Consider the following 27,074-nt stretch of genomic DNA (forward strand, 5'->3'; position numbering starts at 1 on the left):
ATAGCTGAAAAGGAGAAAATTGTCTGGAAGAAGGAGAGTCTCTGAATTCTTAGGTGGCTTTAATCCTCTGTCTTCTCTTCAGCCGTCAAAGAGAGTTCCATGTTATGGTCACCACTGTGTTCAGAGCCAAGAGGGAGACCAAGGAAAAGGCCGTCGATGGATTTTGTGGGCCCTTATTGGGGGCTTCAGGAGTGGCTTCATAATGTGGATGGAGGCTCAGCGTATTCCTGGAAAATTAACATTAATGAAATAAAATGAAATTGGGATCTTATGTTCCTTAAACCTACACCTCTTGAAGCATCACAGATGACACATTATGTATTTAACTCTTAAGATGATGGTCACGATAGTGATTTTTTCTCACCTGTTTCTTTTCTGACTGTCCTTGATCAATGTATCATTTCCTGATTCCCTTTAGAATTGGATTGAAAACATTCATGTGACGTTTCCCCGTTTCTTGGGTCCTTCCTCTGTAAGGAGAATAGATGCATGAGTGGATTTATGTACCTCTCAGTTAACATTGTTGTGAGTTCTACTCACTGGTGTGGAAGAAGAGCAGAAAGAAAACTATGTCAACATAATGAATTCTCTTGTTTAGTATTACGAGATAGAGACTGGAACACTTCTTTTAAATTCTATTAGTATCTCAGTGAGCTTTCTAACAGACAGATCTGTAATGATCTCCAGAAAACAGGAAGATAATGTTTGCTACCCTTTTAAATATAAATACGATATTAACAAAATCCCTATTACCTGAACTTTAACTCCCAATAAACATGATGCAGGATAATTATCTGACATAACTGTGGTTTTGAAAGTTTAAAATGTAGGCATAGGGTGGGCATGCTATCCTGCAAAGCTTTTCTTGCTCAACTTTGACAATAAAATATGTTTTAAAAGGCCAGTCATGTCTATTTTGTAGTGCTTAAGTCATTTCAAAAGATTCATCTGTATGCACTGCTTGTATTTCTTCATGTTACCTTTGCTTTCTTCTTTCTTAGAGGGAGAAGATGATGAAGATGAAGAGGATGAAGAGGAAGAGGATGAAGAGGAAGAAGATGAGGAGGAAGATGAGGAAGATAAAGATGCCGACTCCCTGGACGAGACCTTGGGTGACACCGAGCTGCCTGGGTTCACGCTCCCTGGCATCACGTCTCAGGAACCTGGCTTAGAGCAGGAAAACGTGGTCTCTTTGGAGGGAGTCACCTTCCAGGTGCCAGATGCCATCCAGTGGGAACAGCAGAATCAGGGCCTGGGTAAGAGTCATGGGTGTTTCTCTCCTTCCTCCCTCCTCTCATCTTACTTTTCTTAGGCGACAACTTTGTTTTACTGGCATTGATTGTGGAGCAAAATGGATTTTCTTTTTATGGATGTTTCATTTGGGAAGTAGTTCTCACTTCTTTCTCAAGTATGTTTATATTTATGCTCTTCGGTAGCCAGGTTCTAGTCTCCATCTGCCCATAAAGAGCACGGTTATCTTAATTTTTGGAAGGAGTTCCAATGTTCCTTCCCAGCTGGAGGACAGCTGTTGGCTCTGGGAGGACTTCCAATCGGGGCAGAATTGTGTGTAACCAGTCAGCTGCCCAAAGAGGCATGAATGGACTGGAGTCAGAAAGCAAATGTATTTGGTCATCCCCTCCTTTTAGTATTTCCTCCCTGGGGAAGTTCTTCCTTCACTTCTGGGTGAGCTTTTAGCCATCCCAGTACGTTTCTGCTTATTCTTGTGGTTGAATTTCATCATCAAATACAATCTCTTTTTATCACTTGGTGTCCAGACAACCCCAAGCTTACTCTCTCTTGGGAATGGCCTGGATTTTTGGTGAGAGACTCCCTGGAGGCAGGCTGACCCCAACCTTGATACTCTCTTCTGGTCAGCAGGGATGGTCCTCTGTCTCTTCTTAACTTTTTCTGGAGAGATGCTGTTTAGCTCTGGGTGATTGAGGCCTCACTCTCTTGACCTGAGGGGAAGTGACCTCTGCTCCAAAGAAATCTCCTCCCTGAAGCTCTCTTGGTCTTTAAAAGGTCCGAGGATACCTTCAGTGCAGCAGAGTTTCGATTTAACAGTCATATAACCAGTGTTTGGAGTATTTCATTGAAAATTTGGATGTTGATCTCAGATTTTGCTGTGGAATATCATACTAGTGTATCTTGGTGCCTTGGTTGAAACTTTCAATTTAGAATCTAATTATGTATGATTTCTTAAAGATTGTCCTCCTCTCCTCCCATGAAAACCCTTTCAGATTAGCAGTGAGAAAGGCTAAGTGCATTATAATGAGTATGGAGTGGGGAAAAATCACACTGTCTGTTTATCACAGGATTGAGTAGTTTAAGAGAAGCTCTCTTGCTTTTTTAAAAGCTCAAACTAAAGTTGTTGAAACCTTTAAAGATTTGCAGTCTAAGGAGGAATCCTTTCCATAATCTCTAGAACTAAGGGAACATGTATAAGGATCTTTAACGTCATCTTCTCTTCCCTTATAGAGTTTTTTTTGTGAGCTGTCTTTTCGATGTGGTTAATTAATTTGTCCAAAAAGCAGAACCCCTACTATGTTCCTTTGTAAGGTGTTGGAAACAGAAAAAAACCAGGCAGTGCTTTTTCTTGATTAGAGCAGAGCCCATTCACAAAGGTATCAGTGCAGGGTGGGTGAATTCTATGATAAAAGTAGGTTATAGGAGGGCAGAGTAGAAGTGTAGGAGGCCATCTAGAGTCGCTTGGAGAGTTCAGAGCTGTCACCTGAAGGATATATAAATAGAAGATAGCTTGCAAGGAAAAGAGACCAAAGAAAGAACATACACAAAGGCATTGGAAAGATGAGAGAGTGTGGCATAATACAGATGGGCTGGCAAAGAAGTGTAAGTGGATAAAAAGAAGTTCTAGGAGATATAACAGCAGACAAGGCTGGAAAGGTAAGCAAGGATGCATCACGAAGTGCTTTGACTGCCAAGAGGTTTTCACTTGTCCTTTATGAAAACTGTTCTGGTGATAGTGCGGTGGAGGAGGAGGGGAGGAGCATGAGGTTGGGGAGAGAGAAAAAGGCCCCTTATGAGATCTGTGAAATGTCTATATGAGACATAAAGGGTGTGAAGTAAGACAGGAAGTGCGATGAATAAAAAAGAATCAACCTGAGAGCTTTTGTCATAGGTACTAACTGATTTGGGGGATTGAGGAAAAATAGAGAGAGAGTTGAGGATGATTTATGGGTTTTTCGATTGGGTGAACAGGTGGAGAGTGATGCCTCTGATGAAGAGAGGGAATAGAGGGAGCAATGTGAACTTGGCATTTTAGGGAGATGATGAGCTAGTTTTGGGCATGTTGAATATGAGGAGCCTGTGAGGTGTCCAGGAGGGTCTTAGATTTTGTGTCTTGAATTCAGGGAAGAGGACTGGGACTGAGAAGTTATTCCGGGTTTATCACCCTCTAGGTTGGCATAAAGGTTGTAGTTGAAATGTAGCTGGGATATCCTGTGGAATGTGCTTATGGTAAAGAGAGGAGGTGATAAAGGATGTGTTTCCAGTGGGCAGGCAGACGGTATTAGTATATGTGCATACAATGCTATATTTACTAAGTTATTTTCTGAACAAATTTGGCTTGTAATTGGGCAGTAATTACTTTAAAAATATACCAAATGAAACTGCCAAAACCTCATAAGTATATCAAAATATTATCAAAGTATTACAAAACAAACACAAACACTGTCCTGGGGACATGTGAATAAATATTTGGTCTCTTCAGGCCTGAACAGGCCTGAAATAAACCTGTTCCACAACTGGTTGAAATGAATGAAATAAAATGCAAAATACCAATGTAACTTATTACAGCAGTTAAACAGAAAAATCTAAACGTCAAGTGACTCCTCAGGTAGTAGACTATAAGATGAAAGGATCATGGACAGTTGAACAGTCTTTTAAATATGGATTGGGTGAATATTCAGGGACTGTACCCCATTCCTGGAGAGAGGGTTGTTTTTGTACCCTCTCTGTAGGGAGAAGTACTACAGGGAGATCATATGGCCTCTGTTCCTGGATTGTGGTCTAGGAAGCCAATTTCCACCACTTAAGAAGTTGGCATACCATCTATGATAATGATAAGCAATTGGAGGAGCTGTGAATCTTAGAAAGATTTGTAGAGGCTACAGTTCAAGGCTAACATGATCATTTGAGCTCTAGCCTTACCATGTTCCTCAGCACAAATTTACCACTGAAAAGGAGCCAAATTTTTAAGAAATCAACTTTATTGAGGTATAAACTATATACAGTAAACTGCACTCAGAGTATGCAATTCGAGTCTTGTACACATCCATATAGCCTCCATCTCATTGAAAATGCAGAATTTCCACCTCTTGCCCTTTGTCCCCCCAGTTATTCCTCATGTCCTATGTGGTCCATCCCTCTCTCAGTCCTCAATCCCAGGTAACTGCTGATCTACATTTATTACTACAGGTTAGGTTGCATTTTCTAAAATTTTATATACATAGAATCATATAATACATACCCTTATGTGTCTAGCTTCTCTCACATAGCATAATGATTTTGAGATTCAACCATGTTGTTGTCGCTATCAGTAATTTGTTCCCCCTTTTTAAAATTAAAAAAAATTTGTATTTATTTGGCAGCATCATGTCATAGTTGCAGCATGTGGGCTCTTCATTGTGATGTGTAGTCTTTTCTCTAGTTGCAGCATGCACGTAGGCTTAGCTGCCCTGAGGCATGTGGAATCCCACCCAGGGATCAAACCTGCATTGGAAGATGGATTCTCAATCACTGGACCACCAGGGAAGTCCCTAATTTGTTCTGGTTTTATAGCTGTTTTATACTCAACTGTCTGGATATGCTACATCTTGTTTATCTCATCACCTGTTGAACATTTGGGTTTTCCCCAGGTTTTGGTTAATGGCAGCTACATTTTAAGGTGTGTAGGACATGAGATGGAGGGTGAATAGCCTAGTTGTCCCCTTGTCCTGCCTCCTGATTCCAGGCTCCATGCATGGCTAAAGTTTCTTAAATTAGTAATACCAATTTAGTGATTTGTTATCACTAAGGTGATTTGTCACTTTAAAAAGTGAGTTTGGACTTCTCTGGTGCTTCAGTGGTTAAGAATTCGCCTTGCCTGCAAGGGAGTGGTTCGATCTCTGGTCTGGGAAGATCCCACATGCCTCGGAGCAGCTAAGCCTGTGTGTCACAACTACTGAGCTCACGAGCTGCAACTACTGAAGCCTTTGTCTCTAGAGCCTGTGCTTCTCAACAAGAGAAGCCGCTGCAATGAGAAACCCTCACAAAGCAACAAAGAGATGCCCCGGCTTGCTGCTAGTTGAGAAAGCCCATGTGCAGCAACAAAGACCCACCACAGCCAAAAAATAAATATACTAAATCAATCAATCAGTCTTTTTTTTTTTAAAGTGATTTCCCCAAGTCCTGACATTTTGTTTTATATCAGATTTTTTCTTTTTATAAAATTTACCATTTCCCTGGATGTCTCTTACCTTTTGCTGCCACTTCTTTTCCTGAAAAATTCAATTTGCCAACATGTTTTTAGCGTTCTAATTTTCATGGGAACCAAGACAAGGAGGAAATCTTTAAAGTCCTTCCAGTTTTCTACTGTGGGAAGACTGGGTTGTGTTAGTAGTACTTGTGTCTAGGATATTATTAGCTCACCATCTTTTTCATGGAGGGACAGGAAAGAAGTTACTAGTTTACTAGTAACTCAAAGCCACTGACAACTTCTGGGTCAGTATTAATTGATATAGTTTCCTAAATGCTCTCAAATCACATGATAAAGAGGGACCTCTCTCCTGTTTGTGATGGATTTTGTGATACCAAGAATAATGGCTCCCTGATTGGCTCAGACAGTAAAGAATCTGCCCACAAAGCGGGAGACCCAGGATTGATCCCTGGGTCGGGAAGACCCCTGGAGAAGGGAAAGACTACCCACTCCAGTATTCTTGCCTGGAGAATTTCATGGACAGAGGAACCTGGCAGGCTGCAGTCCACAGGGTCACAAAGAGTCTGATACTACTGAGCGACTAACACTTGCGCTTTTTTCAAATATGTTTATGTTCTAATCTTTGGAACCTATGATTATGTTGTCTTACATGGCAAAAAGCTTCGCTGATGATTAGGTTAAGGATCTTGAGATGGAATGGTTATCCTGGATTTTCTGTGAAGGTCACACAAGTGTGTTCACAAGTGTCCTTATAAGCAGGAAGCAGACAGGTCAGAGTCAGAAAAGTAGATGTGATGACAGAGGCAGAGGTCATAGTGATGTGGCCAGAAGTAAGGAATTCTGGCAGCCTCCACAAGCTGGAAAAGGCAAAGAGATGAATTTTCTTCTTGAGCTTCTAGAAGTAACACAATCCTGCTGGCACCTTGATTTTAGTCCTTCAAGACCCATTTAGGCTTTTGACCTGCAAAACTATAAGAGAATAAGTTTGTATTGTTTTGAGCCCCTAACTTAGTGGTAATTTGTTACAGCAGAAATAGGAAACTAATACAGATTTCAATAAGTATTTCATGAGCAGCTTCATTTTAGAAAGCAGAGCTGCATGGCAGTTGTAGTCTGAGTGTGAGTGTTGTAAACTTAGCTATAGTTTTTTTCTTAATGAATTACTGAAAATGCAAAGATGGAGGCCTCTGAAATTTTAATCTAATTTAAAACAATTTTACTTTAATGGATCATCTTATTCATTTCTACTTTTAAGTGGGTTGTTTTATTTATAGATAATCACATCCTATTTTACAATATGAATGGTATTCCAAAGCAAGTGCTAAAACCCATAAATACCTTTAAAAATGAACAGATTGAAGTGGGTAGTTGAAATTGGCTAAAAATAATATACACTCTTGGAATAGATTATCATTTCATTTTCTGTGAAGGAACAAGAGGAGGAAACTTAGATTACTTTCTGAGGCAAAGCAGTAGATTCATGGCTTAATTCTTTACACTTCTGTTTTCTGTTGTCACATACACATTGCCTCTAAAGCTTTAGAGGGAAAGAGCCCAATTTCTTGATCTTGCTGTTGGGAGGTGTGATGGTGGACTGAACTGTAGGCTGTCAGGATAAAGAATCAGGAGTGAAAGTTCCATGTTATGGCTGAGGTGCATTGATTGGTAAAATGTTTGTAGTGTAGAGGAAGTTTTTTATTTACATATGCAGAATCAATTTCTTTTCTGATCTAACAAGATCATTTTCAGATTTATTAGTAAGAACCTGTACAGAGAGCAGATACTGTGACCCACACTACTTCTTATCCTTTTGTAATAATAAATCACATGATTATTTTAAAACTATAAAATCAATATGGCCGAAGTTGAGTCAGTATATTCATTTTGACATTTAAACATTTCCAATGTAATTAACATCTGTTGATTCTTTACTCTGTGCATTCTGTATCTGCTAGGATGCCTTTCGCTACAGGTAGCAGAAACCTTAAATTGACTTAAAGAGTAAAGAAATGTATTTTCTCTGAAAACAAGAAGTCCAGAGATAGAGCTTCTGGGTCAGTTGACTTGAGTAGCTCAGCTGCCATTGGTGACTCATGTTTTTCCATCTTACTGCGCTGTCTTCCTTGGGATGCTGACTTTGTCCCCAGGCTGGCCTCCTTACAGTTGTAATGGCTTGAAGCAGTTTCAGGTGTCACACCTAGACAAGACATTCTTCAAAGAAGAAGACTGTCTTTTTATTGTGTTTCTTTCTCAGGAGAGAGGAAGCATTTCCAAGAATCTCCCAGTAGAATACTTACTTTTGATTGGCTGAAATTAGGTCACATGCTAGTTTCTAGACAGTCATTGGCTAGTGGAATGTGATCACATGACTGGTGGAACCATGAGGCTGCATGTCAGTCACCATACCTATCATCTATGATTTCTGTGTTTTTCTGTTTACTTCTCTTGTAGCTGATTCTTATCCATGTTTCTTCTAAGACTCCTATGACCGATCTCATTAAATTAATATATTTATCTTAAATATGTTAAAAATTTTTTTAATTTATCTAATTCTTTAAAAAAGTTGCACATTGAGTTTTTGTGTCGTCTTGTTTTATATATTTTTTTAATATTTCTGACTGTTCTGGGTCTTCATTGCTGCACTTGGGCCTTCTCTAGTTGCGGCAACTATGGGCTGCTCTCTGTTTCGGTGCCTGGACTTCTCACTGCGATGGTTTCTGTTGTTGTGGAGTAAGGGCTCTAGGCATGTGGGCTTCAGTAGTTGGAGTGCACAGGGCTTGGTTGCTCTGCAACAGTCAGGACCAGGGATCAAACCCGTGTCCTCTGCATTGGCAGACGAATTCTTAACCACTGGACCACCAGCGAAGTTCCCTAAATATGTTTTGTATTCGTGAGTTCTGGATGAGGGCCTGAGGATGGTATTGTTCCAGGAAGAGATCATTTTGGGCCACTTTATGGTTTGGTTGACATTCTGAATAGATAAGGCTTCCAGACTCCTTTAATTAGTTAAGTGCCGAATTATAGCTGTCTTCACTTTTTTTTTTTTTTCAAAAGCCTCCATCTAATGTTGGAATGGGTTCCTATTTCAGGAAGTAGAATATTTTTCTCTGGAGGTCTTTAAAGAACATGGTAAATATTCAATTAATAGTATAGGGATGTTTGTGGAAAGCAGAAAAATGAAGAGCATTCGTGTTTCTAGTTTTTCACCAGATATTTATAAAGCACCTACTAAGTGTGTGCTATAGTTTAGGGAAAGAGAGGCTGACATGTAGAGATAAATTGCAATGAGACAGAGAGTGGTCACATAGATGTGAGGCCAGTGGCTGAGCAATTCCACCGTGGTGGGACTGAATCATCACTTAAACCAGCAGTTTCTTTGAGTGGGCAGCTATTTGTGAGGTGTAACTTAAGGAGTGCTTGTGCAAGCCCAAATTTATATCATCCTTCTTGTTTTAATATGGTGCCTACTCTTCAATATTAAGAGTCTTCCTTTGGATTGAAATAATATTATATGTCTTGAGAGGGCCTTAGTAAAATGCAGATCTACTTTCTGGATAGGATAATGAGTCTCCAAGCTACTTCCATTGGAATGTGGTGTGTGTGCTCGGTCGCTCAGTCTTGTCCAACTCTTTGTGACCCCATTGACTGTAGCCCTCCAGGTTCCTCTGTCCATGGAATTTTCCAGGCAAGGATACTGGAGTGGGTTGCCATTTCCTTCTCCAGGGGATCTTCCCGACCCAGGGATAGAACCCGAGTCTCTTGCACTGGCAGGCGGATTCTTTACTACTAGCACCACCTTTAAGATTAAGATTAACCACATTAAGATGTTATCATTGATATATTATTATCAGTTTCATTACCTGGTAATTTAGGATGATTTTAATGTGAAAGAGAATATATTTTGGATTGGCAAAAAGGGTGTGGGGGTTGGACCTTAAAGCAACTGAACATTTGTCTGTGAGAAAGTCAGACCCTTCCTAAACGGTGTCAGTTCTTCTCTTTCTTCTCCTCCTCATCCTTCTTGTCCTTAACTTAACTTCTACATTTAACAGGTAGCTAAGGTCGAACTTAAATATAGTGCGACTTGGGCTGTGGCAGCAAGAAAAAGATTCTCCGTAAAAGACAGTGGGAAGTGTGAGATTTCAAACAATCCTTCACAGCAACAAATGTCAGTGTATTTTGGCATATAGCATGTTAAGCTATGGATTGTGAGGTTGCTCAGGAAGCTGCTGGGCTAACATGGTTAAATATATGTGTGGAAGGAGAAAGAAAGAAACCTTAGTCCAGCACAATGTGAGCGGCAGATTGACTAAAGCCCCTGGACCAGTGGTTCTCACTCTTGGCTGCACAGTGGAATCACCTGGAGAGTGACACAAATTATTGATACCTGGGTCCTGCCCCCTGGATCACAGCTGTCCTTGGCTAGGTCTGCTGGTTGTTCTCTTGAGGTGAGGCAGCTTCTGTTTGTGAAGAGAGATAGAGGATTTTAGGAAGTGTTCTAGGAATTGAATTCCCAGGAGTGAAGATTTACCTTGCTTGTAATGATCTTTTGGTCTTGGATTACTGTGTCTTAAAAAAAAACAAACCAAAAAATAGCTTTTTTCTCCCCCCCTGTGTTTAATCTCACGTAGAGATAAAACTTAAAGTCGATATCCATGGTTTAATTTTCCCAGAAAGTCCATGGTCACGTGACAGACTTCTAAATCTGAACTGTGGACATTTTGTACCCTGACTCCTGCATCTGAAATGAGTGAGCCTCTCTAGATGTGAGTTTCCATGGATAGGCACCTTCCTGTCCTGGGATGGTTACCCAGTTTTCTGGCTTTGAGAGTAATACCATTCACTCTTTGGAAAGAACTAAATTATTTTTCCTAGACAGGAGGAGCAGAACTTGGATGTAGACCTCCTTTTTCCGCATTAGGCAAGACGCACTGGTGCTAAAGTTTGAGTTAGAGATTGTGATCTCTGCCTCTCCTTACTCAGAAGAAAGAGTGCTTAAGGCATATTAGATCTGCAGAGCAGAATGCCTTCCAAGTGTAAGATATCATTTCCTCATAGGTTTTTCCATTTGAGTTATTGAGTTACTTGGAGATTAGGAGTAGTTGGGGACCTATAGGGGAGAGAGGGGCTTCCCAGGTGGTGCTAGTGGTAAAGAACCCTGCTGCCAATGCAGACAATGCAGGTTCGATCCCTGGGTTGGGAAGATCCCCTGGAGAAGGGCATGGCAACCCACTCCAGTATTCTTTCCTGGAGAATCCCATGGACAGAGGAGTCTGGCGGGCTACAGTTCATAGGGTCCCAAAGAGTCAGACACAACTGAAGTGACTTAGCACCCATGCATGCATGCAGGGAGAAAATCTTTCCCTGTGCCCAAGGTGAAACATTTGACAAACTCAGGATTTTAGGTTTTAAATGCATTTATTTCCTAAATTTTCCACTTATTTATTTTTATCCTATTATATTTTAGGTATTTGTTAGAAGCCATAAATCTTCTTTTGAGTGTGAGGTAGGTTATAAATAGGTTAAAGATATAAATATGAATAGAGTTCCTTCTAGCTGCCCACTTCTAGCCATGCTCACAGGTGTGTTTGGTGGACGCCCGTCATGAACCAGAAATCAAAAAGAGACCTGGCCAAACCTGAAGAAAACCAGACTCTGACCTGAAAAGAATGTAATATATTCTGGTTTTTTTTCTTTATTTGTTTGGTGTTCATGACAGTTCTGATGAGCAGTTATGTATAATGGCTACAGTCAGACTTTCATGTTTCTTCAACGTAGGAAACATTAAGCCTTTTGGAAGGTGGAAAGGATGGATGGCAGGGATGACTCTGTGTGCTGTGCTAAATTTTTTTTTTTGTCTGACACAATGATTCTTCACAGCCGTATGTAGGACTTTTGCACCAAGAATCTTAGGCAGACTGGAATTGAGGCTTTGAAATTCATAATTCCAAGAGTGGTAGAAGAACTCAGATCATTAAAACACACACACACACACACACACACACACACACACACACACACAGTGTTCCCTTTGCTTGAGTCAGCTGTGGGACACTGCAAATTCCCTTATTCTTCTCCTACTATTTCTTTGGGGAAAATGAATGAGAAATCAACTCTAAGTCTCAACTGCTAATGAGGAGAATTCATAGACTAGAGTTAGTGGAGAGCTCAGTGGCAGCCACAACCACCCCTGTGTACGATTTTGTCTGTCCAGAGCAAGCCGCTAACTCCCTTCTGCATAAAGCCTCCCTGGGGATGTTCTTGTGTTGAGGAAGGGAAATCAGTCTTGGTTGTTAAAATATTAATCTTTGCACAGCTGGGTCTCTCCAGTACTGTAGTAGTAGGTTCTGTGTGATCTAAAAGAACTGCCAACCTTTCCAGCTGGCCTCAGGAAGCCAGAGCTATTTTTGAAATTCAAAGGACTGGTGGTGTTAAGTAAAAATACAGTGTAACATAAGTGAAGGAGAGACTGAATGTGAAAATAAGGAATCAGAGATTTATATCAGGTAACTCAGGGATTCAACAGTTCAGGCATAGGAAGTATTTCTTAAAAGTGTATTTGTCTCTTTTGTATATTATGGATATATTCAAGGACCTCCAGGATCTGTCTGGGGTCTATCTTCCATCCTCATCTGGAACCTCTGCTTTCATCGAGGTATAATCTCTGTCACTAGAACATGCATTGTATGTTTCCTGACCCCACATTTTTCTACCATTATTCTTTCCTCCGACAGCTTTCTCCCTTTATTTTGTCTGCACCTCACTGAACCTTGCTGGCAACCCTAACTCCCACTCAGTCCTTCCATGTGAAACTCCCCGGTGCTGTTCTCGGCAAGGCTCATTTCCACTCCACTATCTCATTTTGCTTCAGATTGATTGATTGAAAGGGGCTTTTCTTCCAGCTGGTAGCCATGCTGGACCGGAAACCATCCAGCACATTTGGGAGGAGGGATGGGAATGCTGTATCGCACTTTGCCAATCAAACAGTAGTCCCTTATTTAACTCCTAGATAGCAGTTTTGGGGAGGGGAAAGGGTGGGTTAAACAGTTAGTTGGATTTATGGAAAAAATGATAACTGATCAGGTACTAAGGGTTTTCCATATTGCTTATAACTGAGATTCAGTTTAAACATCACATGACAGATAGAACTTCATGTGATCTTAACTTTCTCTGGTTCTCGCTATGCTTACCTCAAAATAATTTTTACATCTACAAACCCTTCAGTAAGGAACTAATTATACCATGACTTCAGGTAGATAGCATTCTATACGTATGATAACGTAATCTAAAGTTTATTTTTTCCAGCAGTATTGAGGTATGGCTGACATAACATTTTGTATAGCATGATTATTTGATACACTTGGATACTGCAAAATGATTACCGTCACAGCATTAGCTAACACCTGCATTGTGTCGAGTAACTACTGTTTCTTTCTTGTGGGTAGCAATTTAGCAATTTTTTTTGGCCATGCCATGCAGCATGTGGAATCTTCCTTAGTTGGGGAGCGAAGCTGTGCCCCCTCCATTGGAAGCACAGGGTCTCAACTACTGGACTGACAGGGAATTCCCAGAAATGTAACATTTTAGAATGGTTTTTTGGAATGAGCTTGGAGTGATTCTATGATCACCTTTAATGATCAGAACTTGAAAATATTGGGCCAACTACCTTCATTACCTTACAATCTAAATCAGATGAGAATCAGATGATTGCATTCTCAGAGTGACCAAGCATTTAAAAAATTTCCAAACAGTTACTTAGGTGGCTCAATAGTGATAAGGCCTTTGATAACTTCCACCAAAGAATAAAAACAGTCATAGCATCACCTACATGGGAGTGACAAATTTATTAAACCTGATTGTCTTTGCCACTGGATCATTGCTTCCCCAAGTCAGAGAGCTAAGTTGTCCTTTTGTATCTCACTTCTGGCTGGAACTTCCCTGGTGTCTCAGACGGTAAAGCATCTGCCTGCAATGTGGGAGACCTGGGTTCAATCCCTGGGTCAGGAAGATCCCCTGGAGAAGGAAATGGCAACCCACTCCAGTACTCTTGCCTGGAAAATCCCATGGATGGAGGACCCTGGTAGGCTACAGTCCATGGGGTCGCAAAGAGTTGGACACGACTGAGCGACTTCACTGGCTGGAACGAAATTTTAACTCCAGGAGATAGTGAAGGACAGGGAAGCCTCGCGTGCTGCAGTTCATGGGGTTGCCAAGAGTTGGACATGACTTGGTGACTAAACAGTATAGTATTTTAAATGCTTTAAGGTTTGAACAAAAATTTTCTCTTTTTATGTCTTTAATGCCCTATAAAAGGCCCTAGATAATATAATATGTTCTTGTATCAAAAATTGAAAAAAAATCCCTTTTGGACTTATTGATTTAGGAAGAGACTTCTGGAACTAAACCCAGATATTTCAGCTTCACATTATTCATCTTTATTTTTTTTAATGATCTGTGTGAGATAATAGACTTAATGCTTTCCAAAAGCTTAATGCTTTCCCTTATCTGTATTTTCATAATTAAACTGTATTGAATTAGAGAATTGGAAAAAATCACATTTCATTCATTAGAAATGAATTTCTTATGTGAAAATTCAGCAGTCACTTTTGCTTTTGAGGGCTAAAAAAGGATTCTTGGAACTAAGCCAGAAAATAATATCTTCATCAGCAACAGTTAATAAAAACATTAATAAGGCACATTATATCTGAAGAGAAGGCTTTGAACTAATTTCTTTGTAATCAGAATGCACTCGTAGGCTCAGTTGGGAATTATTAACATATGAAAACATCTCTTAGGCTCTTCTGGGAATTAAACAAGAATATCAAGAGAACTGAAAAAAATTTCAGAAATGAGGAATTGAGTATAAATTGTCCTCTTTGAAAAATACAGAGGAAAGTAAACAAAGATGATGTTTAAAAAGCTTCTAATTATGTTAAAACAGAATTGAGAAAGTAGTGAAAACAGTGTCCTTATCTCTTGATTTGAAGTTATACGATGCTAATTTAAGGTGAATGACTTAATCAAATGTTATATATAGGTCTGCTATGTTAAGAATCTGGAATATTTGGATTTTCCCCAGTTTTATTTGTCTTCCTTAATTTGGATCAGAGAAAGAATTTGCTTAACTTCTGCATTTCAGAAAATGGAGCAGCTCAGTAATTTACCCTTTTCTATTGAGGTCATAAAAAGAGGATGCTAAAGCCTCAAAACATAGCTTAGTGATCAGGTGAGTCTGAAGTCAGTCAGTTCATTTCATTTCAGCATTTGAGAATTAATAGCCACAGGATTCTGCTTTTCTAGCTAAGAGCGTTCCTGATTTTCTGTCAGACAGAAAGACTTTTTTTTCACAGAATATGGCACAAAATAAAAATATGTGTCCAACAAAGATATGCCTAGTTTCAATTCATGTGAAGTATATTTAAAGTAAACTTTACAAACATCCAGATTATCAAGACGCAGGGAAGGAATTTATTGATAAAACAGAGGAGGGCTCATAGCTGAGAGAATTTTGATTTACGCTTTCTACCCCTAAGTTTTCCTGCAGGGCTGAAATCTTTCTGAAATAATGGGATTTGAATTTCAAGCTGCTCCTTTTGAAAGAGGACAGCAACTGTTTGGAACAGGATGGCTTTGATGAATCCTTGGGGATAAATACTCCAAGTAATGTCGGCGGCGTCCAACGGCAGAAGATTAGATGTGAAATCCACCACAGGCACCAGGAGAACCACCGCCTACGTTTGTTTATCACAAGCTTGATTAAGTACTGCGCATCCCATAGGACCACAGCCTTGGGCTTCTGAACCCTCCCATGTGGGATGCAGACTGATGACGGAGGTCATGTACACAGAGCTAAGGTGAAGAGTTGTTGCTAGCCTCAGAAAGCTCTAAAAACCACAGAGAGCTCTAAAAACAACTTATTTACTTAATCTGCTAATAAAAAGGAAGTAGGGGAAAACCATGGGAAAAGTCATGATGCGGGGGAAGTTTGTTCTCAGTGAAATCTTTCAAACTTTTCTTCCTCCTTCTCCCTGGTCATCATCCTTATCATCCTCACTTTGTACCTTTGCTTTCATCACTAGGGTGGCAGCCACGCAGGACTACCCTTGGGATCCAAAGAGTCTTCAGTCTTCCCTTAATCCATTTCACTATATCAAAGCACTCTTTCTTTAAGAACTTGGTTTACAGACTTTTTGAGGGACCATCAGTAATTGATAGTTGTTAAAAGGTATATTTTTAAAGAAGATTTAATTATGATTCTTACTCAGATATAAAATGAACATGTGTCAAAGACTTTTAAAAGCTGATTAATTAACAAAGGAACCAGGCAGATGCCACAGCTGGATCAAAGGAAAGATAAAAAAATCACAGATTTACATGGAATCAAGGACTGTTTTAAATTTGGCTCCAACTAATCCATAAAATTTGCAAATCACTTGTGGATTGTCAAATAAACTCCAACTTTTAAACCAAAACAAACAGACACACACACAAAAAAAAGGACTGTTAAAGTAAACTGACAAATGGATCTATGACTAACTTTTTCCAAGGGATGAAGGCTGTTTCTCCACTGGATAATTAATTTGCTTGTCTGCAGAAGAACTATTTCTATCTCTGGCAGTTATCTACAAGTTAAAAAATTGAGTCCAAAGGTGACTCAGAGCCCTACAAGGAATCAGATAGTTCCCAGAGGCTTCAACAGTCCATTAAAAGAATATTGAGTACCATCTTCCTTTTTTCAAAGTTAAAATTTTTTCTTGCACACTGAAGAATCCCTTGTAGCCCTATTGTTTGGAAGCACTTGTATTGTGAAAGAGTACTTGTTAACTAAAAGAACTGAATTGGAGGCTGGATAAGCAAAGATGTGTCTGTCAGGGAAGGCCAGTTGCTATAACAAAGGATTCCAGTCTCAGTGGCTTAAAGCAGTGGATTTGTTACTTGCCCTCTTCCAAGTTGCCACTGTCAATAGTTACTCTTCCACCAAGTGTCTCTACTATCTTCTTGGGCCTAAGCAACCTCAGTGGATCCTCTGTATCCAGTAGGTGGCAGGAAAAAGAACTTAAGGAAAGCTACGTGTAATGCTTCAGCCTGGAGTAGACTCATTTTCCTTCCACTCAGATTCTATTAGTGAAAACTAGTCATGTGACCCCACCTGGCTGAAGGTGGAGCAGGTGGTGGTGGTTGTGGTCATGGTGGTAATTGCAGCTTAGCTGAAGCAAAACCAACTTGGTGACCACTTTGAATTTTCAGGAGCACTTCCTCTAGGAAGGAAACCCCAGAGAACTGAGGAAAACCCTATTTTCTATCATTAGTGATGTGCAGAACACAGGGTCTGCTGTCCAGGAACATAAGAATCATGGGGATGAAAACTCTATAATGTGAGGTAGGAAGTGACACATGCAGGGAAAAAATGCTCTGAAAGTACCGAAGGGTGAAATAGTAATTTCAAACAAGGGGAGCCGTGACAGCCATAGAGACAACATGCAGGGTGGCAGTTGAAAGCCTAGAATTTGGGGTCATGATGTCTGAATTCAAGTCTTCTCTTGGCTGCCATTGTCCCTTGACAAATCTTTGACCTCTTTGAGCCTTGGTTTTCCTAACTCTAAAAAGGGTATCATAACTGTTAGCTCATATCATAACTGTTAGCTCATAGGGTAAGTTTACGTGAGTAGATATATACATGCAAATTGAAATAGAGGCTCATTTATATGAGATTTTAGAGGTTAGTTTGATTTCAACAGGCAGAGAAGACAAGGAACCTGCTAAGAAAGACCGCTTTCCTCCATATTTTCTCAAGGAGTTTGTATACAATGGGAATTCCCACTAAGACTGTGTGTGAGAAGAGGGAATCTACTACCAAGCACATGTTTGAGATCCTCAATGCTCTTGAGAGTACAATAGTTGAATTATTTAAAAATCTGACGGAGATTTCTAGTGGCCTTTGTTGATTTATTCTTTTTTCCCCCAGAGGTTGTCCATTCAATACTTTATTAGTCATTGAGTTTAATGAGTTTAGTGTGAGGAGATTAAAAGCGATTGCCTGTCTTAGAGGCAACACAAATAATTGATCAGAGTTTTTACTTTTCAGATATTGCACCTTCAAGCTACAGGTAAGGTTTCTATGTCTTACCTATATTTTCGCCTTTAAGTGTTATTTTTCTCTATGTTAATTATATATTTTAACTTTTGGAACACATAGGATAATTAAAGAATGCTGTTAAGAAAGAAAAACTCACAGCGTGACTATTTTCAGGACATTTAGCATAAAGACTATAGTATTAAGACATGAACTTGGAAGTTGTGAGTGTTTTGTACTGCTTAGTAGCCTCAAACAATTTTATATCCAGCTTCTCTGCGTTGTGAATGTTTTAATAATTTTATACAGCTGAGAATAATCCTTAAGAAAAAGCAGGTATGGTGCTTCTTGAATATCAATGTACATCCAGATCACTTGGGGATGCTGATAAGATGTGGGTTCTGATTCAGTAGGTCTGTGGAGCCGCTGGAGATGCTTCATTTGTACAAAGCTCCCATGAGATGAAGATTCTGCTGGTCTGTGAACCACATTGTAAGGGGCAAGAGGCCAATGGACATATGCTTTATTTGGGAAGATAAGGAAGCCTTACTTGGGAGACTGAGAGGTCTTACAGGTCTTTTAAAATAGGAATTAGAATTTTATAGTATCTGCTTTTATTAAAGGTGCAGTTGGTTGATCCTCCCCTTCCTCCATTAGGGACAGAATTCTCTAGACCCCTAAACCACTAGTTAGTTTTGACTCTGCTTTAAATTTTTTACTGATTTAATTTAATTATTTGTACTCTTAATGATGGTGACAAGGACATTTCATCTCTCTCTGCCTTAGTATCTTCAAAAGTGAAACCACCTGACTGTTAGCTGCTGCAGAGGAGAAACGGGGATGAAACGGGGATGAAGTATGCCACCCATGGCTAGTGTGTGTACTGACAGATCTTCTTACCATGAACCCAGCTACTCAGATCATTCCCATGGTTATTATTTGTGCTTTTAAGAAATGTGGAATTTTAGGACTTCCCTGAGGCTCGTAAGAGCAAAGTGCCAAGCAAACCACTCCCAGCTCCCTTCAGTTAAGGATCACAGGCTGAATTCTAAAAAAGAGCCACGTGAATATGCTGTGACTCTCTGAGAGTCCCAGTCACAAACGGATTTTGTGTGTGTGCCAAGTTGCTTCAGTTGTCTGACTCTTTTGAGACCGTATGGACTGTAGCCCGCCAGGCTCCTCTGTCTGTGGAATTTTCTAGGCAAGAATACTGGAGTGGGTTGCCATGCCCTCCTCCAGGGGATATTCCTGATCCAGGGATCAAACCTTCATCTCTTATGTCTCCTGCATAGCAATCCACTCCAGTATTCTTGCCTGGAAAATCCCCATTGACAGAGGAGCCTGGTGGGCTGCAATTCATGAGGTCACAAAGAGTTAGATTTGACTGAGAGACTAAGCACAGCATTGGCAGGTGGGTTCTTTACCACTAGTGCCACTTGGGAAGCCCTCAGAGTGGATTCATCATCAGTCAGTATCAGCTCAGTCACTCAGTCGTGTCCGACTCTTTGCGACCCCATGGGCTGCAACATGCCAGGCTTCACTGGCCATCACCAACTCCTGGAGCTTGCTCAAACTCATGTCCATGAAGTCGGTGATGCCGTCCAACCATCTTATCCTCTGTTGTCGCCTTCTCCTCCCACCTTCGATCCTTCCCAGCATCAGGGTCTTTTCCAATGAGATTAGAATAGGACAAATCCAGCCTTGCTCTTGGGAGAAAAAACATCCAAGTGCATACTACTTCAAAGTTTTTGTTGAACTCCTGCTGTTTACATAGCACTTTTATGGGCACATAAATATAAAGTAAAATTACCAGTAGCAGCTCTTGTTTGCTGGGTGCTTGCTCCATACTCATACTGCTAAGCAATTGATTTTCTTCCTGCCTTCCTTTGTTACTGTAGACAATACTAGATGGCAGTGATTCTTAAAAAAGGATAATGATTCTAATGCTTAGGGGGTCAGTTGTCCCTGGCTTCATACCCACAGTGCTTTCCATGCGTATGGACATCTCTTCCATTTCCATAAACTTTCAGAGGAGAGGATTTGATCATCTTCCCTGGAAAGTCATTACATTGCTTAAATGATGAGAGAATTCTTCAACAATTTGAATAACATGTGCTTTCATGTTCCATACATACCAGGTTTTGGCTATGATGGTAACCATAGAAAGCTTGATTTTATTTATTGGTTATTTTTAAACTAACAGTAGTTGATTTATAATATTGTATTAGTTTCAGGTATACAACATAGTGATTTAGCATTTTTATAGATTATACTCTATTTAAAGTTATTATAAAATAATGGCTATATTTCCCTGTGCTTTACCATATATCCTTGTAGCTTATTTATTTTACATATATTAGTTTGTACCTTTAAATCTCCTACTCCTATTTCCGCCCCCTGCTTCTCCTTACTGGTAGCCACTAGTTTATTCTCTATATCTGTGAGTCTGTTTCTGTTTTGTTATATTCATTCATTTTACTTAGTTTTAGATATCACTTATCAGTGATAGCGTAAGGTATTTGTCTTTCTCTGATTTATTTCACTAAGTGCAATACTCTCTAGGTCTATCCATGTTGTTGTGAACAGAAAACTTTCATTCTTTTTTATGACTGAATAATATCCCATTATTACTCATTATACACACACACACACACACACACACACACACATACACACACACACACCATACCTTTATCCAGTCTTCTGTTGGGGGACACTTAGGTTGCTACCATGTTTTAGTTTTGTAAATAATGCTGCTATGAAAACTGGAATACATGTTTTCATTTTCTTTGTGTATACCCAGGACTGAAATTGCTGAATCATATGGTAGTTCTATTTTTAGTTTTCTGAGGACTTCCCATACTGTTTTCTACAGTGGCTGTACCAATTTACGTTCTCACCAGTAATGTGCAGGGGTTCTATTTTCTCCTCATCTTTGCCAGCATTTATTATTTGTGGACTTTTTGATGATAGCCACTCTGACAAGTGTGAGGTGATACCTCATTGTGTTTTGATTTGCATTTCTCTGATGATTAGTGATGTTGAGTATCTTTTTATCTGCCTAGTAGCCATTTGTATGTCTTCTTTGGAAAAATGTCTATTCAGGTCTTCTGCCCATTTTAAAATCAGATTGTTAGTTTTTTAATTGTGAGTTGTGTGAGCTATTACATATTTTGGATATTGTCTGTTGGTCATATCGTTTGCAAATATTTTCTCCCATTCAGCAGATTGGGTTTTTTTTGTTTGTTTTGTTGATGGTTTCCTTAGCTGTGCAAAAAACTTTTAAGTTTAATTAGGTCCCATTTATTTATTTTTACTTTTGATTTCTTTGCTTTAGGAGATGGATCCAAAGATATTTTGCTACAATTTATGTCCAAGAGTGTTCTGTCTGTGTTTTCTTCTAGGAGTTTTATGGTATCTTGTCTTAAATACATTTGGGTCTTTAATCCATTTTGATTTTAATTTTGTATATGGACTGAGAAAATGTTCTAATTTCATTTTTTTTTAAACAGAAAACCTGATTTAATCCTCACAATAACCCTAAGAGATACATAGTAATATATTTTCCATTTTACATATGAAGTCATTTAAAATTCATACATCCAGCAAACCTGGCAGAACCAGGAATTAAACTCACATCTTTATTTGGTTTTGAAAATGCTGGCTTTTTGAAAAACTGAGTTACAATTGATTTACAAATTGTGTTAGTTTCAAGTGTACAGCAAAGTAATTTATATATATATATACACATACACATGTATATTTTCAGATTATTTTCCATTATAAATTATCACAATATATTGAATATAGTTCCTGTGTTTTATAGTAAATCCTTGTTTATCTTGTATATAGTAATTTGTATCTGTTAGTCCTATCCTGCCAGATTATCCCTCCCCCCATCCCTTTCCCCTTTGGTAACTGTAAGTTGTTTTTTTTTGTGAGCCTGTTTCTGTTTTGTATATACATTCCTTTGTATTATTTTTTAGACTCCACTTTAAGGGGTATCATATAGTATTTGTTTTTCTCTGTCTGACTTGCTTCACTTAGTATGATATTCTCTGGTCCATCCATCTTGCTGCAAATGGGAGTATTTCATTCTTTTTTTTAAATCACTGAGTTGTATTCCATTGTGGGCTTCCCTAGGGGCTCAGCTGTAAAGAATCCATCTGCCAGTGTAGGACCCGTGGGTTTGATCTCTGGATTGGGAAGATTCCCTGGAGAAGGAAATTTCAACCCACTCCAGTATTCTTGCCTAAAGAATCCATGGACAGGGGAGCCTGGCAGGCTACAGTCCACGGGGTTGCCAAAGAGTTGGACACTATTTAGTGATTAAACAACAAGTATTCCATTGTATATACACCCCACATCTTCTTAAAACAGTTATCTGTTGGTGGGTATTTGGATGCCCACTTCTTGGCTGTTGTAAATAGTGCTGCTATGAACAGTGAGGTGCATATATCTCTTTGGAGTTTTCATCTTTTCCCAGTATATGCCCAGGAGTGGGATTGCTGGATCATATGGTCACTCTGTGAAACTGCTGCTCTTAATATATGAACCCACATCCCTCTTACAGTTTTGGGAGCCCCATGTTGGAGCTAGCTCGTACTGAATTGCAAGAGCCAATTGTTAGTTTCAGGAATTTTGTAAGCTTGTTGTTAAATCCAGCCATTATTAAAAATCAAATTATTATTAAATAAATTAAACTTACATTTAAATTTTAATTTAAATAATAAGATAAAATTAAATAAATTATATCAAAGATAGAATCAAACATACTCAAAACTTGGCATGCTGAAGCTCATGGGGTTGCAAAGAGTCCGACACAACTTAGTGATTGAATAACAACAATACTACTCAAAACTTTTCACTTCCTAATTATTCTACTACATTTTAGTTACGCCTGTGATCTTGAGATTGGTGGTGGTTTAGTTGCTAAGTCGTGTCCGGCTCTTGCGACCCCACGGACTGTGGCCCTCCAGGCTCCTCTGTCCCTGGGATTCTCCAGGCAAGAATACTGGAGTGGGTTACCACTTCTCCAGGTGCCCTCCCGACCCAGGAATTGAACCTGGGTCCTGCACTGCAGGCAGATTCTTTACTGAGTTACAGTTTACATCTGTTGTACCTGTATGGTTGAAGTTCTGTATCATGGTGGGCTGATGTGTCTGTTTTCCCCACTCTGCCTTCAGTGATGTCATATGGATAGCTTGGAATTGGCTCTGGTAGAAATATTTATATCATAGAAATAGATAAATGCTACAAATCAGGGCTTGATTTACTATTTTTTGATGGTCTAGAATTAAAGTCTTAACAATGCAGATTAAATTTTAAAAAATAGTTGTCTCTAGTGCCAGCGCTGAGATTGGCTTCAGTTTAATGAGTATAATTAGTATCAGGATGAAGAATGGCTGAACAGTAGATCACACATCAGATTTAATGACAGTAGATGTATTGAAAAAAGAGTTAGTGGGATGAAATGCAAATCCACTTGTCAAATCATAGATGAATTGCAACCATAGGTTAGTTATAGCTAGAAAAGTTTGGCAAAAACTAATGAAAGCCTTCTGTGAGAATCAATTGGCTATATTAGGATTTAGAATAGGGAATATTATGTCTGTTAGTGCTATTTGTACCTTGTTTAAAACTTTTTATTTTGTATTGGAATATAGCTGATTAACAATGTTGTGATGGTTTCAGGTGGACTGCAAAGGGACTCAGTCATATGTATACATGTGTCTATTCTCCCAAACTCCCCGCCCATCCAGGCTGCTATATAGCATTGAGCAGAGTTTCCTGTACTATACAGTAGGACCTTGTTGCTTATTCATTTTACATATAGCAGTGTGTATATGTCCATCCCAAGCTCTCTATCCCTTTCCCCCAGGCAACCATAAATTCGTTTTCTAAATCTGTGAGTCTGTTTCTGTTTTATAAGTAAATTCATGTGTATTGTTTCTTTTTAGATTCTGCGTATAAAGGTTGTCATATGATATTTCTTCTTCTCTGACTTATTTCACTCAGTATGACAGTCTCCAGGTCCATCCATATTGCTGCAGATGGCAGTATTTCATGCTTTTAATGGCTGAGTAGTGTTCCATTGTATGTATATATGTGTGTATGTGTGTGTGTGTGTACATATATATGTACACACACATACACACCACATCTTCTTTATCCATTTCTCTGTCAATGACAGTTAGGTTGCTTCCATGTCTTGGCTGTTGTAAACAGTGCTGCAGTGAATATTGGGGTGCATGTATCCTTTCAAACCATGTTTTTCTCCAGATATATGCCCAGGAACTATTTGTACATTGTGTGCTATATATCCTTTATATCAATAAAGTTTGTGCATATACACACACACCTTTTCTCAGGAAAATTGGTTGTTAAGCATTTACCCATGTATTACCACCATCCCCACTTGTTTGGTCCTCAGTGGAAATGAAGAACATTTGCAACTGTGTTACTTATGGAGTTCTTCCAGAGCTTTCTCCTCTCTAAGTGGAATATCTGTGATTCATTGATCTTTCCCTATTGGTTTTATATTCTGTGTTTCCTCAGAGTAGTCTAGGATTGGTTAGGACCTTTACCTGAGGTGCACACAACTTGGCACATGGTAGTATTCCAGAGAGGAGATGATCCGCGCTGGGTGGGATGGAGGCTGACGGCAGTGCCTGGAAGGAGCATGAGCTGGCAGTCAGGAGATTTGGGTCCCTGCCCTGCCGGAGGATGTCCTCATGAGTTATCCCCTCAATTATTTCATTTTAAGCAAAAGCTTGAATTAAGGTAAGTTTGAGAGTTCTCTGCAGTCTTCAAGTCTGCATTCCTCTGTGCATGTACTGTACTTTTTGCTTTATCAAGGTCAGTGCAAGTATGGTAGAACCTCCTCAGTGATTCAATTTGGAGGTTTAAGAGAGAACACTTCCTCGAATTTTTATGGTCCTCTTATAGTTTACTAAATGTTTTAACATATGTTGTCCTAACAATGAGATAAACAGAATCGTTAATATCCCTACTTTACTGCTGAGAAAAGTGAGGCTCAGGTAGTTCATTACTTGAGAGCCAGTTGGCAGAGAAGCTAGATCTGGGGTTTCAAGGTTACTTTTTCCATCTCTGAAGTCCTTTGCTTTCCGTCTGCTTAAACCAGTGAGGCAGGTTTTCCATCTCTCCAAGCATCCCAGAAAATCCCACATAGTAATTGTCACATCATTATATGTCTTCTAGGCACAAGTTGAGGAAAAAAAGTCTTTTTAAAGGTAGATTGCAGCTTTAGAAAGGTGATTTTTTTCTGGTTAAGTCAATAAGTTCATCCTTTCTGAGATCAAGCAAGGAGACAAAGGAAGTAAGAGTGGGTTGCTTGCTAGGATAATACTTGCTCTAGAGCTCAAAGGCATGAATGAGCACACGCCAGAGTGGGCATCAGAGGACAGAATGACCTGATGAGCAGACAGCAGGTTGGGGTGGGTGATGTTTGACTTTTTACTTTTTCACACAATAAACATAGTCCTAAGATTTTGAATTTTGTAAGTGTGTGTATAACGTGGGATATGTTTGGCTATAATCACAAGCAGTGCTGCCTCTATCTTTTCTGCTTTATATAGCATAAGCTGCAGTTGGCTTCAGGGATGAACTAACACAGAGTGACTTCTTAAGTGAACAAGAGGCACTAGCAAAATAACAAGGTTTTGTTCATTTTGCAAAATGGCATGAAGATGTTTCCTTATACTATTCTAGGTTTCCTGATTTTTTTTCTGTCACTATTCATTTAGTTTGGAGTTGCCACATTTTTACGGGGTGAATTCTCAAAAAGATGGGAATTCTTGAAGACAAATATAGACGTAGAGGTGGTATTCAGATAAAGAGGAGCGAAGTTATTGATTCATTTCTTCTAGCGAGGCATCTGTGTGACAACCATCCCCTTCCTCATTCAGGAGCCAGGAGTCGCTACTGAGGGCTCTGTCTCTGCCTTGCTGTGGGATATATGAATGGAATATACACTCGAGTCTTCTGTCTGTGAAATGGAGATAACATTCTGTAAGAATCATTATGTGGGACGACAGGGTGACACCTGAGCTAGTGCCCTGAGGTCTGGTCTCAGGCACCACTTGAAATCAGCAAGTGGAAAAGATGGCTCTTCCTCCAACTCATCAGTAGATGTCGCTGCAGTCAGCTAAAACGGCAGAAAAACACTGGTCAAAAGGATTCTACTGGTGGAAAAATACAAGAGTACTACTAGTAGCTATTCATAAAATTAAGTGTGCATCTAGCTTTCTTCTCCAGCTCAGACTCAAATCCTTTACAATATATTACTGTTTATTATTTTTAATAATGTGTCCAAATATGGGCACATCTTTTCAGACAAAAAGTATATTCAGCAAACCATTCCATCCATCTTTCTTTCATTTATCAGTTCATTCACTTGAGAAATACTAGGCGCCTATGGTATCGAGAAATACTTGCCAGGCTCTAGGCTCACCATGATGAGCAGTACAGACAGTGTGGCTTTATGGAGCTTCCTATTGGTTGGGAAAGACAGGCAGTTACAGAAGCAATACAAAATAAACCCCCCAAAAACCCAGAAGTAATTATGGTACAGAAAGATTAGTGTAATCACATGGCAACTACTAGATGAAAAGAAGACAGCTAGGGGACCTGCCTGAGTGGTGGAGTCAGGGATGGTCTCTGGAATTAAATGGTGTTTCAGAAGGTGCCCATATTATGCATCAAGGCACAAACTAGAAAGCCAGAATCTGGATTTCTTTACTCTATTTAAGAGTCTTACAGGTTCTTGCTATGATTGTTTATCTCCTTTGTTATTAGCACCATCTGAAATACTGGATTGGCCAAAACATTTGTTTGGGTTTTTCTGTAACAGATATGGAAAAACCCGAATGAACTTTTTGGCAAATCAATACTTAGAAAAATGTCTTCCTTCCTAATTTTATGGTACATAGAAAACTAAGATCATGGCATCTGGTCCCACCACTTCATGGCAAATAGATGGGGAAACAGTGGAAACAGTGGCTGACTTTATTTTTTTGGGCTCTGAAATCACTGCAAATAGTGATTGCAGCCATGAAATTAAAGGGTGCTTACTCCTTGGAAAGAAAGTTATGACCAACCTAGACAGCGTATTAAAAAGCAGAGACATTACTTTGCCAACAAAGGTCTGTCTAGTCAAAGCTATGGTTTTTCCAGTAGTCATGTATGGATGTGAGAGCTGGACTATAAAGAAAGCTGAGCGCCGAAGAATTGATGCTTCTGAACTGTGGTGTTGGAGAAGATTCTTGAAAGTCCCTTGGACTGCAAGGAGATCCAACCAGTCCATCCTAAAGGAGATCAGTCCTGGGTGTTCATTGGAAGGATTGATGTTGAAACTGAAGCTCCAATACTTTGGCCACCTGATGCGAAGAACTGACTCATTTGAAAAGACCCTGATGCTGGGAAAGATTGAGGGCAGGAGGAGAAGGGGACAACAGAGGATGAGATGGTTGGATGGCATGACTGACTCAATGGACATGAGTTTGGGTAAACTCTGGTGATGGACAGGGAGGCCTGGCGTGCTGT

The 27,074-nt window shown here is 39.5% G+C and overlaps 1 protein-coding gene across 4 annotated transcripts in view; it reads left to right on the plus strand.

The window, feature by feature from the left end:
• The window catches only part of ARMH4 (armadillo like helical domain containing 4), a 132,405-nt gene that overhangs the window by 49,099 nt on the left and 56,232 nt on the right, over positions 1–27,074 (plus strand). For all 4 annotated transcript variants that reach the window (XM_043920729.1, XM_043920730.1, XM_043920731.1 and 1 more), the window contains exon 5: positions 1,002–1,256. In XM_043920729.1, coding sequence (XP_043776664.1) covers positions 1,002–1,256 — 255 coding nt within the window. The remainder of the gene's footprint in view (positions 1–1,001; positions 1,257–27,074) is intronic.

The sequence above is a fragment of the Cervus elaphus genome, chromosome 12 (genome assembly GCF_910594005.1).
Source record: "Cervus elaphus chromosome 12, mCerEla1.1, whole genome shotgun sequence".
Lineage (NCBI taxonomy): Eukaryota > Metazoa > Chordata > Mammalia > Artiodactyla > Cervidae > Cervus > Cervus elaphus.